The sequence below is a fragment of the Phaethon aethereus genome, assembly GCF_964289735.1.
Source record: "Phaethon aethereus genome assembly, chromosome: 8".
Lineage (NCBI taxonomy): Eukaryota > Metazoa > Chordata > Aves > Phaethontiformes > Phaethontidae > Phaethon > Phaethon aethereus.
The window spans coordinates 8460552-8475709 of NC_138584.1; the positions used below are offsets into that span (position 1 = coordinate 8460552).

A 15158-nucleotide genomic window follows, 5' to 3' on the forward strand; every position below is an offset into this window, starting at 1 on the left:
ATGTAACTTGCTGTGCAGATTGCTGAATGAGTGCTGAAGTGTGAGAGGCAGAGTCTCTATGTACCAGTTGCTAAATCAGCAAACTGATTTCAAACACACAAAAACTGTAACTGGAAATAAATTACCCAGACTGACATTTTTCATGGGGCTTATGTATTCCAAAAGACTCCAGCTCCTTGGGGAAGAGAGAAACATTAAAAACTGGAGTGCTGTCTCCTGTTTTGTGTGTAGACCTCTGAGGTTTGAAGTAAACATGGGTGAAAGTTGTTTTTGCTTCCCAAAAGATGCTGTTTGCCTTTCCTTTGCCAAAATGCAGAACATTTGCTCAGGTGACAGGATCAGTTAAAGTATAATCAATAACCAGTGTTAATATTTTACTCGCATTATTTGCTAAGATGTTGGATACCGACCAAGGCAATGAAACATGTAGTAAATGCAGCTGAAGAATTATACTCCAATAAATTTTAGATGAGCTTTATTTAACAATAAACTGTAAAAAAATCCATTCAAATGAGAGAATGTGTTTTGTAGCCACTGTAAATGTTTTAGTGCATTTTTAAGAAATAACTGTGAGAACATAAGTACTACACTTAAAACACACAATAAAACATGGACAAAGACTAGGAATGCCTGTAGGGCTCAGATGCGCAAGGTGTGGAAGATTGCAGGTCCCAGTACCACCTTTATCTTTTGAATGTGGAAGGCTTGGAGGCTGATGGGTGGGATTTGAGGTACCTGTGACCACAGGGTTGCTGGATTTCAAGACTCCTGCAAGTGATGAGCCTGCAACAAATGTTGTCCTCCACAAGGGCAGTATCTTGGGGACGTGGCTAATTCAGGCTGACAGAGGCTGTATTAAACACCATAGCCAGTGGCTGTATTTTAGAGCAGCTCTACCTGAAACAGTACTAGTGTGTTTTACTGAACCTTTGAGAGTGATTTTGGGGACAGTAACTTCTAGGAGGATTCTGCCTTGCTTTACAGCTCGGGCAGACCATCGGGATGGGTTCCTCCTCTGCCAGCAGGAGTTACAAGTGTTGCATACTTTTCAGTACTGCTTGCTTTTTAGGTGAGTTAATAGAAGTGCTTTTGGAAGGACTGTTTGCATTCCTGCATTCAAAGCTTAACTTCTAAGTTTCTTTTTTTGTTAAAACCTTGGCCTTGCTCTCTCAGCCGTCTGCCATGAAATTGAGGGTACTTGATCATAAGAGAAAAAAAGTATCCAACTCATTCCTGTGTCTCTGTCCCTTATGTTTGTAGAAGAGCTGACATAAATCTGTAATTTAATATTGTCACAGCTGCTTCTTCCCAGCCAGAAATGCATCTAAATAAAGCTTTAGTACACTTCTGAGCTCAGAACTCACTACTTTTTAACTCTTCATCTTATCAGCTCTCTCAAGACCCTGCGAGCTGTTTGGTTTTTCCCTTTGCCAGGCTAGCCATAGGGCTGCCGCTGACTGCCGTGAGAGTCACGATGGCCGTTTAAGCAGCTTCGCGTTCACCTACAGCTGCTGTTCACCAGCAAAACCGAGCTAGTAAGAGAAACTGCTAACTGGCTTTTAAGGTTAGTGGCTTTAGGAAATGTCTGCTTTTCCACTGAAACTCTGAAAATGTTTGATGTAGACAAATCTCCACATGGGAGTTAAAGTTCATTTGCCTCATGCCATCGTTGCGGTTAGGCTGGGTTGCTGGAGGGACCTTTGCTGCCCTGGATACACTGCTTCTGCCTACCCCAAAAGCAGAGGAGAGCTGCAGAGCTAGGTGCTGGTGGAGGTTCTGCAGCGATCATGCAAAGCTGCTGGAGGAGACAAGGGAGTGTTTTCAGAATGAAACGTTTCTTGTTTGGGAGTGAAGAAACTGCCTAAAAGCATTAATTTTTTCCCCTTGTAACTTTTGCATAAGAAAGACCCTTTTCTGAAAATCTGAAAGACTAGGTGGTAATACCTTTCTGTGTACTTAGGAGTGGTTTGTATAATCGTTCCTCTTTTTGGCTCTATATACAGGGACTACATTGCTTGAATTTGTTTCACATCCTGTTCTCCCACCACAGGATAATATAGTGAAGTGCAAGTTACAAGCAAGACTGTTTCTAGTGGCTACTTTCATGTTGCACAGCAATAAAGCCCTGCTTAAAACGAAGTGCGGCCCTCCAAGCCTCTTAGATCTGAGATGATATATCATCAGTGTTTGTCTCTGCTGCCCAAGATAAAAGTTTGGAAGAACAAATTGAAAAATAACTGAGCAATTTATTATACGAAGCAATACTTGTCTGTTGCCTTCTTTTCTAATTTGTAGTTGTCAGGGTCTTTTTCAAAGTAGCACTGCAGCCTTTTTGCAAGTGTCTAAGTTACTTAGACTGATGTACTCTGGTTTTCATATCATATATTTTCAGTATGTGCCTATTACTACATTAATTTGTGTGATCTTCTAATTGAATTCAAGGATTTTTCAAAGTCTAGAGATAAAACTGTAGTTATAAAAGGCATTATAAAAGGCCAAGCTGTTAGAATGGATTTTTTTTTCTTATTACTGTAAAATGATGAAGATTTATAATTTGGAGAAAGAAATAGATGCTTATCTCTTATTCCCTGTGGTGCACATTCAAAATTGTGTGGCATATGGAACTTTGGGAAGTCTGAGCTGTGTCTCCCTGTAGTCGATGGTAAAGAATGTGCAAGTTTGATGCTCCTGCCTGAAGCTGTCCCACCTTCCCAAGAGCATTGAGACCATAACCAGGTGGTGAGCTTGCATATCTTCTTGGGAAGTAGCTGAAGAGATTTAGATGAGCTCCTGGCTCCAGAGCACAGTGATTCTGGCCATCTTGTTGTATGCTTGTGCTGGTGTTGCTGGCGTCCTCTTAGGCTGAACAGAGCTGATGCAGAAATTGCTGATTTCTTTAAAGACCATTTGTTGTTTTAAGATTGGTCCCTGGCTGGTTCTGCCCGCAGAGTTGCTATAATAGAATAATCACATTACATTTTTTTACCCGCATCTTTTTTTTTTCTTTTTTGAGTTCAGTTGTTCTCCTCCAACGATAACCACTGCAAAAGCGAACTACTCATGCCAGAAACTCTGGAACAGAGAGTTCAGAAAATATCCATACAACAGGAAACTTTTTTGTAGCTTTGTGGAAGAGGGATGTCTCTCATGGGGCTTTCAGCATAGCTACCTTAGTTCTGGGCTCTTTGCCTCAGGTGTGTCCTTTAACAATCCAACCCAAAGGCTGTCCTTGAAGCAACTGCCTCTTTGTGCATCTCTTCAAGGGATCCAGTGCATCTCCATCGCAGGAGGAGAGCTGGGTGAAGACCTTACTGTAAGCAAGCTTGCTCACAGAAGCTCCCTGCACGGCAGTCACAGAGTTTGGTTGCTTTTAGGCCTAAGGGTATTAACTTCCCTTTTGCTTTTCCTGCGTGGTAGGTACTTGTAGACTCAGCAAACAGGTGATGCTCTTATCACTCGTGTGCTTTTGTGTTTTGTATTGGTATTTGGAGGTATACTTTGCGTTTTTCTGGTTGTCCTGGTTTCAGCCGGGATAGAGCTGGTTTTCTTCACAGAAGCTAGTGTGAGGCTGTGTTTTGGATTCGGGATGAGAAACTGTTGATAATGTGCTGATGTTTTGGGTTGTTGCTGAGCAGTCAAGGACAGTCCAGCTTCTTGTGCTGGCCTGCTAGCAAGGAGGCTGGGGAGGCACGGGGAGCTGGGAGGGGACACAGCCAGGACAGTGACCCAGGCTGGCCAAAGGGATATTCCCTACCATCCGACGTCATGCCCAGTACATAAACTGGAGTTGGCCGGGGGGCAGGAATCACTGCTCGGGGACGGGCTATTGATTGCCGGGTGGTGAGCAATTGCTGTATTGGGCATCACTAGTTCTTGTACATTCCTTTGTTGGTGGTATTATTGTTGTTATCATTGTTGTTTCTTTCTCTCTTTGTGTCCTATTAAACTGTGTTTATCTCAACCCACGAGTATTTTTCTAATTCTCTCCCCCATCCCACTGCGGGAGGGGGAGTGAGTGAGCGGCTGCGTGGTGCTTAGTTGCCAGCTGGGGCTAAACCACGACACTGGTAAAGACCCTGAAAAATCTTAATGATGTTCTTTTCATATTTTCTTAATCTGTTATCCTTTTCCTTTATCTTAAGCTAAACGGACTTTTCTGACTCCTATCAATGTGATATTTAGATACCTAAGTCTAAATACAGACCCATTTGATTATCTTAAAAAAACCCCAAAGCAACCTCTCCCCCCTGCCCCCCCAAGCAAAACAAACAAACAAACCAAACAAAACCAACAAAAATACGGTATCCATTCAGACAAGATCAGGTCACTTCTCTTTATGAAATTATCTCATTCAAATGCTTTAATTAACTTCTAACTTGCCAGTACTGTGCTTCCTCACTACCTAAAAGCACTGGAGAACAGCATGAATTCTCTTCTGAAGGCTTACAAAGCGCTTTACAGTATTCAGTATATAATTAAAAAAAAAAGACACACAGCAGCAGTGCCATGCCAAACCATGGTAGCTGTTCTCGTTGGATGCAGCTATGTGAGTTCCTGGTATTAAAACTATATTTTTAGTTTCTCCTCAGAGGACTCCTCTCCCCATAAAAAGATGGCCTTCTATTCCTAGATAAAATAGGTACATTGCCTCTCTGTGGCTTCCCTGTCAGTTTGATTTGGAATGACAATGCTTGCTGGGAGCTAGCATTTGAATAGTGAATGTCTTGCTTAAAATGCAGAAGATGGAGATGCGTGCATTCCTCTCTAATTGCAGGAAATTGCAAATCCGGGCAAAATTTGGAATGCAGCTGCTTGTACGATTACATCTTCTGTGAGTTGCTATAGCTCAGCTTTACAACCCTTCTAAAATGTCTTCACAGTTTATGGTACAAATAATGCCCCCATTAATATTACTTTGGGATCACCCCTTTCATTTATTCGCCACCAATTCCAAAGGCCCAAAATTTTTCCTCTTGCTGAACTAATAAGGAGTGTTAGAAATTAGTGATTATATTAAGGTGAAATTTTGCTTTAGCTGTTATTATTGTTAAGTCAAAAGAAATCACGTTTCTTACTGTTGCTGGGGTTTCGGTTTAGTAAGAAATACCCATGCACGTACCTCTAACCAGTTTGATTTGCCTTACAGCATCAGGTTTTGGATATGTGCAAACCTTTCCATTTCATGGCCTTATGGAATAGAAGGTAATGGTAACGGGTCATGGAAAAGGTGTTTGGTTATTGGCAACTAAGTGTTGCTATCTTCTGCTGGTCATTAAATGACAGATACGTTACAGAACACAATTCAGAGCTTAATGAAACGTGTTGGCCCCACTTATACCACCATCACAATTGGAAAACGGTCGAAAGGTTGGAAAGGATTAAAGGAGGGGTAATAAAGGAATTATTTAGTCTGTCTTTTTGAGAGGTGAGGAAAGTGTAATTTAACCAAGGCAAAGTTATAGCTGGATCATGTTCTCCAAGTTCTTGGACAGAAGCGGAGTTTTGAGGGTATAGGACTTTAGATGAAAGATGGTATAAGACGACCCAGTGGCTGAGGCAGAACTCGCTGAAAAGGGGCATATTTTTAACCATAAATGTATTTCACTGCTGAGATAACACAGTGATAGGGTAGTTTCTTGATCTGCTGGAGCCTGTGTTTAAAAACCCGAAGTATATGCTTCTAGAAGAGACCTTGTAGCTTACCAAAATGTAGTAGAACATTGCAGAAATTACTAGGTGAGATACTGGAGCCTGTGCTTTGTGGTAGGTTAGACTAATCAAATGGTTTATTATGACTTTAAATCCATAAATGCATGAGCATTGGTATTAAATGGGCTATTTCAGAAGAACATCAAGTCTCTTTTGTGTACAATCAAGGATCTCACAAGAAGAAAGAAACATCATTTAGGCAGGACAGTGTGGGAAGTGTTCGGCTATTAAAATAGAAAATGATGGTTTCCAGCGTTTTTAACTGGTTACTCTTCAGTGTGTAGAAATTGCTGCAGAAAATTAAAAACCTTGAAAGCTTACAGCAAAGAAGCTTGATTCGATGAGACAAGTTTTATAGAGCTGCAGTACTAATTCTATGACTTTCTTAGAGATTTGAAATTACATTTGGGCAGGTTACTGTAAGATATGAATTTGAAATTAGAGTAAGGGTGGTTTTTTAATAGTAAACACCTGCTTACTCAGTGTTGTAGTGTTTCCAGAACAGCTGATTGCAGTTACTGCTTGTGCTTTAACTCATGGTTGGGTTTTTTTTGTATAAGCCGCAAATGACTTTAGATGTTTTTCTGAAGGTTGGGGGTCTGGTTTTCTTGGAAGTCACTGTTCAGCAAATGTTTGAACTTCATAGGGTCTGCAGGGTCCTGTCCCCCTGGATCTGTAATTTTTCCCCGAAGTAGGAGATGCAGGATTTCATTTTCCATCACTTACGCATTCACAGCATCCCTTGAAATGATGCCTTTCTCTGCTTCTCTGAGGCTGAATGGGTCACTGTCTACAGCTAAGGAAGGAAAGCATTTGTCACATGCTTAACTGTGGTGGTTCCAGAAAAAAAAAAACCAAACATTTTTGTTAAAAGGAACTGGCCTCCTAGCCAAATTATTATTTGTTTGTTGTTCAAGAAGTGTGAAGCCCTCACCCTGCTTATGTGTGAAAAAGGTTTTATTTTTATGCCTTTGGGAACACACAAGCACACAAAACACTTGGGTTATTCATAACTGTCCTGTATAGAAAGCAGTGACAAACATGGTGTTGGCTTGTTCAGTTCTTGCTACCTCTGAGGATGTTTGAGATGAACTCTGCTTGCACATCTTCTTTCACAGACAGACCATGGTGCATGTTTTTCAGCGATGCTCTGTGTGCGGTAAGGTGCAGAATACCTATTGTATAGACAGGAAATTCTTGTGTAGGAGCACAAAGAGGTTGTGGGTGGGAATTGTGGGATCCCTGGGACTATTTTTATTATATTCCACTTTTATTTAATACTTACAGATCTTTCTGCTATGCTTTAGTGGACTCTGCTCTTCCCCCTTCATTGTTATTGATACTTTTGCTTATTATTTCCTTTTGCGCTCTTTCCTTTTGTACTTGGTGCTGTTTTTTCAGTGCTGACAAGGAGGACTTTCTTAAAAGTGGTCTGTAAATCCTTCTCTATCTTCTGTTTCCCAGATAGACCGGCATCTGGGATTGTAGTTCTGCAAGGTTTTTCTCAGGGGGTGGGAGGGGGTGGTGGTGAAATAAACACTAGATGTAAACTGTAAGACAGCAAAAGGTATAAATAATGATCATTTATAAAGTGTTATTCAGGCTTGTACTGATTAAAGACAAGTTTTTGCAAGGTTCAGCCCCATGACTGATCTGGATTCCAGTCTGGAAATTGAAAACTCCTAAACTAGTCTTAATGTGCCACGCCTGGTTTCCAGCACTCAGCTGCCAGGACTTCTGCGCGGCGTCCATGCCGGCAGCCTCTGAGTGATGCCAGTACCTCCGTGCTTATCGCACTTTCATTTTTTACTTATAGATCTTTATCTATAATTGATGCTTGTCTGTTGAATGAGAGTCTGCTCAGTATACATGGAGACTGAGAGCTGTGGGCAGCTCTTCTAGCCAGGGGAACACTTGGGATATTGTGATGTGCTGGGGAGCCGTTCGGAGCCAGGCAGGTGAGTGCACTGGCTGGCCTGGCAGGTCTTTTCTATTTCTGCAGTCTGGCCCCTCATTAATCATATATCTCTAAGCGTGTAACATTTCACTTCACCCTTTTTAACTCCCCAGGTACAGGGGCCCATCTTAGCTGTGATAGCTTTAAAATAAAGCTTGGAAATAAGCTTTCTTTAGGAATAAAAAATTCTGCAAGTGAAATCCTGTTTGGTGTTTTCAGAGAGTTTATGAAAGGTGTTGGGTGATTATGCCCTGACAGCAAAGTGACACAAAGTATGACTTAGTGGCTTGGATATTGCATCCATACATATTTCCTAATTTCCTTTCACTCTCCAACGTGAAAAGACAAGATCTGAGATTTTTCTGTTTGTTCCTTTGACTTGGAGCACAAAGAAGCAGGTTACACTGTGTTTTCTGGCAAAGGCAGTCATTGCAGTTTGTAGTATCTGTACAGAATGGCAAGAATAATTTGTATTTCATGCTGTATGCATATGGGGTCTTCTCCCTATTTTTAAGAGAAATATGAGAGAGGAGGAGTGGACAGATAGGACTGGAGGCAGAAAATGTGCCATTTTTATGCTCAGGCAATTTGGTTTTTTTTTTTTTTTTGAACAATACTGTTGTTATAGCCATTTCTGCAAAACTCCTAGAATAATTTGAAGAGATTGCGATTTAAAAATAATGACCTGATTCTGGTCTTTATCATCCACTTTAAAAGGAGCGCCAACAATTGGGTTTGCTCTTCCTTCCTCGAAGCTGGCAACAACGTGATCATAAAATGGGAATGCTCCTATGCCTCCCTTCCTCTCCCTCATCAAAGTAGATGTTTGGACCTTTCATTGCTGTTGCATTTTAAACTTCATCTCTAGCTAGTGGCTTCGTTCAAATATGTAACTGAGAGGCAGAGCGTTCGTTTGCTTTCTGAGGCTTTCAGGTTGCCATGTGAAGTTTTAATGAGCTAAAATGTTGACTTCCAGCATTAGATTGTCACTTTTGTTAGGTCATTACTGAAAATCATTTAAATAATGTGATGTGGTTATCTAGATCTCTTAGCATCTCTTTGGGATGTCTTGCCTGTCGGTAAAATTCTCTCCGAGTAAATTCACATCCAGCTTGCTTTTCAGCAGAAAAAGAACCATTATGTGCATCATTTTTATTGCATTTTTCATTAGGGAGCTGTTAAAACTCTGAGACAGATCAGCCTCTTAGGGATGTTTCTGACGCATATGGAATGAGACACACAGCTCTGGGAAGCTCATTACCAGCAAGATGCAGGCAAATGTGGGGGAGCTGAGGAAACCACAGCAGTAATTGTGAAGGGCTGTGTCCTGGTTTTGGCTGGGATAGAGTTAATTGTTTTCCTAGCAGCTGGTACAGTGCTGCGTTTTGGATTTAGGATGAGAATAATGTTGATAACACACTACTGGTTTAGTTGCTGCTGAGCAGTGCTTACACTATGTCAGGGACTTTCCAGCTTCTCATACTGCCCTGGCCGTGGGGAGGCTGGGGGGCACAGGGAGGTGGGAGGGGGCACAGCCAGGACAGCTGACCCAAACTGGCCCGAGGGATATTATGATGTTACGCTGAAGAATAAAATTGAGAGGAGTTGGCTGAGGGCTGATGGCCCCTGCTCGGGGACTGGCTGGGTATCAGTCAGGGGGTGGTGAACAACTGCATTGTGCATCACTTGTTTTGTATATTCTTTCTTCTTCATCAATCATCATTTTACCTTCCTTTTCTGTCCTTTTTTTTCCCCCACTATTCTCTCCCCCATGCCACTGTGGGGGCAGTCAGCGAATGGCTGTGTGGTATTTGGCTGCGTGGTATTTGGCTGCCTGCCGGGTTAAGCCAGAACAGGCGGGAAGGTCTCCTCTTCGAGGAGAGATCAAATGAGCTACATGTGTAGGTTTTCTAAGCAGTTGACAGAAGTAGACCTCCACAACTGAAAGATTGGGACTGTCCACATGACAAATTAAAATGCCTCCAGAGGAGGTGAATCTGGATGTTACTGTTCTGGCCTCAAAACAGTGGAGCATGCAAAGAAACTGGAAGGCAGCTTATTTAAAATGTGTGACACGTTACCTTTTCCATGATTTGCCCACTGAACTCATCCCTGTAAAATTTTATTCAAAGCTAGAAGATTCCCAGGACTGACAATAGCTGGGATAGCTGTCTGAATGAAAAGGACAGTATCTTAGGCTGGAAGACATTTTGGAGGAGGTAGGGATGAGGAAGTGCCGGGGAGGTTAATCGTGTGTGTAGGTGTTTGCAGGCTTCAAGTCTCTCCTGTGCATCAGTGCCTAAGTTAATACACCACGGCAGGGACCGAGCTGAGCTGCCTGCTCAGCCTGTTTTTTGGATGTGCCTCCCCTCACTGCCCCTTTCCCACTCTGGACTGGGCCCACCCTTTTCTGTTTTGGCTTGGCCATTTTCCTCAATCAGACCTCTGCCTGAACAGTTTTGGAAACAGCATCAGTCATGGCGCTATCCCTGGGGAGATGGGAAATCCTTTCCACACCTGATGGATATCCTGCCTGGCTTAATTCCACCATGTCAGCACCTAGAGGCCACCTGTCTCTGCCCACCCTCCAGCTGATGTTGAGGAGATCTGTTTTGTTCTAGTGCTTATTCCTTTGCATATTGCTGCGTGTGAATCTGGCAGCAGTGTCTGTGCACACCGTAGCCCTTTGCACTGTGCCAGGCTTGGGAGGGGCAGCACAGGCAGGCTGTTACTTCAGTCCCTTTTCAGTCTGTGATGTAAAATGCAATACTCCTATCTGCAACTACCCTAGCTTGCTGGCTTCTCCTTAGAATATGAAAATTATAATAGTTTTTAGCTTTTAGTTTTTAATACCTTTTGAAAACCTATGGTGGCCTTTTGGAAGACTTAAGTTATTTCAAAGGAAACCACCTAGGAGCCCTCAGGGCAGTTTGGCCACTATCCTGTCCCAGACAGTGGTCACTGACATGGTGAGGCAACGGGCTAGAAGGAACCTATCAGGAGTACTTGCCTTGGTGTACATTCATGGCATCTGTCCATCTGCAGCCGTCGTAGGGCTGGTGAGGACACTTGGTGCCATGGGAGGTTCCTGCTAGCTTATGGGACTTGGTCTTGGGACTGTGAAATCTGTATGTTGACCCTGGAATGCGCAGAGGGAGAGCACACTTCGTGGGCTCAGTTACCGTGTCTGTGAGTGACTGCTCTGTTGTGCTGCTGTGAACAGCTAACCAGGTTAGTACTCGCCCCAGAGCGGGATGTGCATCAGTTTGAAGATGCTGATTCCTCATCAGCTGATTCCCTCTATGTTTGACACTGCTTTTCTCAAAATGCACCGGGTCCTGTGGGATGAAGTTTGTTCTGTAGAAGTGGAAACGATGATTATCATGTTGTTGTATTTATTCAGAGAGGATGTGCAGCAGTTGTCAGACAGCACTACATACCTAATTGAGAATTCAGCTTCCAGCTGGTAGATTGAGACTGAAAGGCAGAGCTGTGGGATAGGGACGGGCAGGCACAAATTGCTGAGGCTCTTAATCTTTTACAATATGTTTGTTTAATACAAAGTGGTCTGCTGAGATTGTTTTGCAGTGTAGAATAATCATTGTGTGCTGACTAATGGGAGACAGCAAGCTGTTAAAGAGCATCAATTAACCATAGAGGAGGAGGTTATTGAGTATTTCACAGGCATTCAGGATGTGAAGAGTAAAGAATTTACTTGAAGGTAACCTCAGAGATTTTTAGCTATAGAAATCTACAAACAGCAACAAGAGTATTTGCGGACGTACATATGGTTGCAGAGCTTACCCGGAAGAACAGTGCAAAAAAGAACTCGAGTTAGCATTCCAACTCTAGATTGTGCTGATACAGCATAAATAGAGCTTTGCTAAACTTGTTCTCTTATTTCATATTCATTATTTTGGAAATTTCTCCTGTTAAATTTATCTAATGCTGTCCCAGGAAATATTCGTCCTCTTTACAGAAGATAACATCTGCAGTGCCCTTCTGATACTCAGATGTCAGAATTTGTTATACTTCTGCTTCCCTGACTGCCTAACTGTAAGGCTGTTGTCTTTACATCTGCTCCTGCCTCAGTATAGTAATTCCTATTCCTGCTTGCTATGAGTTAGAACTCAATGCACTTAGTGCTGAGAGGAGCATGCTCTTCCATCATGTGCCTTGCAAAATGGATAATAAAATTCTCCAATTTTAGCTGGTCGAGAGTATGAAAACCTATGTTTCATTAGGAATGCTTTTATACAGCCCTACTAGTATTCTGCCTGAGTTTAATGCAAAAAATAAATAACATTTTGTGGGCTCTGTTTGCCGAGTGATTTTGTTCTTTGTAAGTAATGGGAAATTTTTCCCATCCTGGATTCCAGTGTCGAATCCATTTTGTGCAAACATCATTTTCCATTTATTCATTGGCAGTGAGGAGACCAGATAACATTGAATTTATTGTTTCAGTTTTGTTTCTTCTAAAGTGATGTTAGAGAACTGGACCTCAGATACTCTTTTAGCCAACAGCAAGAGATGTCCTGGGATTCCTTGGGGATTATGATGAAGAGGGACCCTTGGTTCTTGGACCAAGGGCAAAGATAGACTTCTCTTGACTTCAACCCTCTATTCAAATGCCTTAATTAACAGAGGTCTCCTTTAACAGGTGGTTCTGCATCAATAAAGCCTTTAACGTGTTAGGAAAAAGTCAGAGAAATTTACCCCTTTTCTGATTTGATTGATTTTCTTAATCTTTTTTGAGTGGGGGCAGAGGAGGGAGAATAATGCATCAGGAGACTATGAAGAGGATTAATTATTTGCCTGCAAAACTCATGAAGATACTCTGATGAAAGACATGGGATAAGTGAGTGAAGCACTGGTAAAGTTGGTGTCAGTGGCGAAATTTAACTGTGACTGCAGCCCTTATGCCTGCAGTGTTTTACACCATAATAGAACATAACCTGATCCCCTCTATGTCATAAGCCTCTGAATTTGTTTCAGTAGTGAAACCCTCCCTACTGATCTACGGAAAAACCATTTTTTTTCCTCCAGATATGGCAGCTGGTTTGATGCTGAGCAGCTGTAGCTTGACAGTGGCAAAGCTGGGGGGGGCTTAGGACTCTTGTCCTTGCAGCTGGTGCTGCTTTGAGTTCTGACTGATCTCTGGTGCTTCAGAGAGATGCCAAAATATCCCTGACTTTACAGGGAACTTGTCAAAGCCCTAGTATGTGAGATACCAGTAACTTAATGCAGATCTGCAGATTTAAAACCCCAAGGAGTTGTTCGGCTTCACCCGTGGGCAGGGAAGGGAGGCGTTGCAGAGCAGTTTCAAGGCTGGAAGGGGGTATCATTAGCACTGAGCTTGACCTGAGCTGATCTTTGGCCAAAGGATTCATTGCGGGAGCTGCAATGAAGCATTTCACGGTTCATTATCCTCACAGTAGGAAACAATGTCTTACTCTGATGCTGAATATCTAACTCAAATTTTCATCCATTTGATCTTCTTACAGCTTTGTCAGCAAAGTCTGGTCTGTCACCACTTTTCCACCTTCTTTTAGGATCTAAACCAAATTATGTATCTGTGTCCATGAATGGAATAATTTGGGCTCTTGAAGTTTCATACTATACGGCTTGTTTCTGGGCTGTGACCTGCCTTTGAATCCTACTGTCTGTTTCCCTGTGTTTTTTTTTTGAAGCATGAACTGCAGAACTGCACACAAGTTCCAGGAGAGCTCTGGGATTTGTGCAGGTTGCAGAGGCTGCATCGCTTTTCTGAAACTTTGCTGGTTTTTGGCTGAGTTGATCTGGCAGCTTGTTGCTGTAGCAGAAGCAGAAAAATGCTGTAGGACCAAGAACTGTTCCCATGAAGGCTGTAGCAGGGTACCTCTTCTTATGGTTGTTTCCCCACTGACAACTGCATTTTGAGATGAGTCACTAAATTCATGTTTAATTCACTAGTAAAATTGGCAAGGCAATTACCATTTTGCAAGTTCTTCAAATCAAATTGTTAGAGAACATTAAATCAAATACTTTGGAGAAATCCCAGTATATACAATTGCTTTTATCATCCAGACTGTGATTCTGTCACAAGAAAACCTTTGTTTTATTGGGCCTATCTTCAGTGAAAGTGTGCTGCCTGGTGTTCGTTTTGGTCTTAGCCTCTACTTTTTTGTCTCTGCTCCATTATTTTCCTTTTCCTATTTGTTATTCCATAATGAGAATTGAGGAATTTCTAGCTTACAGTTGTCATCCCTACTTTTTAGCATTGCCAAGTACAGAAAGCATTTGCAAATGGAATGAATACGGAATTAATACTGTTAGTCATGAGGCAATTAATCAGTTATGACAACGTGGTGGCTTAAAGCATGATAGTGATGAAGGTCACTCTGCTGAGTCTCCCTTTTTGCTCCTTGTGTTTTGCTCTGAAGTCAAACCACCTGCTCCTCGGTGAGAGGGAAGCATGCATTGTGTATTAGTCATCAGTGGAGGGGCTGGTAGGCTGTGAATCTGCAAACAAGTTACTACAGGCAGCTTTTTGGTCACTTGAGCTGCTACCTGATAGAAAGCACGGGGTAGCTTAATTCAGTTTTCACTGCCACGTGCTTAGGTCTACACTCACAGTTGGCTCTCTTCTCTTTGGTACATCCTAGTCCAAACATGACATTTTTTGTTGTTTCCTGGCATGAGGATTTTTTCACAGACATCTACCAAACTCTTGGGGTTTTTTCCCTTTTTTTGTCTTTTCTCTACAGGTGAAAACGAGAGAGGAACAACTACAGGCAGAGGGTTTCTCCACCACTGCTAGAAAGATACAGGAAGATGTTGAACTAAAACTGCTAGATCTTACACACCTTTGTGCCTCCCCCCCCAAAAAAATGCACGGTTCGTGCAGACTGGTGTTTAGAAGCAAACATCCTGCCAGCAAAATGGGCTTCGGTAGGTCTGCATCCAAGGAGCCTGTTTCAGCTGTCAGTGCCACAGAGGTGATCAGAGAACTGCAGATGAGAGAGGCCAGCCTGGAGAGAGAGCTGAAGCAGCTGCAGGAAGAGTGCAGGCAGAGGCTGGATGAAATTGCAGCAGGGTTGGATGGAGTGATTTGTGTCTCCCCTTGAAGAGATAAAGCTGGCCTGAGAAGAGCAAAGGAATGTCTAGACTGACTTGATCAGAACACATTGTGCAGCTTGGCATGGGGGAGCGCGAGGTGAGGAACCAAACGTAATTTCTAATTTTTAATCCCGGGAATCATGACTTGTTACTGCTTTGTGGCTTGCACTGGGGCCATAATCTTGCTGGTTTGCTCTGCAGCCCCTTTACTGCTAACCTGGCCAATTAAATTCTGCAGCAGGCCTTGGTGGGAGTGTATGTAAATCTCCCTTTTATCTTTCAAATTTCTAGTTCTTCTGCCAAGCACTGGGCTCTTTTACAGTGCTCAGCTGCTAGGCATGGCATACTCTGAGGCTGCGTGTTGAAGTACTAATTGCATTCAATATTTTCAAGC

At 42.5% G+C, this 15158-nt stretch overlaps 1 protein-coding gene across 1 annotated transcript in view; it reads left to right on the top strand.

The window, feature by feature from the left end:
• Positions 1–14772, top strand: part of TEDC1 (tubulin epsilon and delta complex 1) — a gene marked incomplete at both ends in the record, with an annotated part of 76977 nt that extends 62205 nt beyond the window's left edge. The window contains one exon of the mRNA XM_082002740.1: positions 14413–14772. Within this exon, the coding sequence (XP_081858866.1) occupies positions 14413–14772 (360 nt within the window). The remainder of the gene's footprint in view (positions 1–14412) is intronic.
• Between the last annotated feature and the right edge of the window lie 386 nt (positions 14773–15158).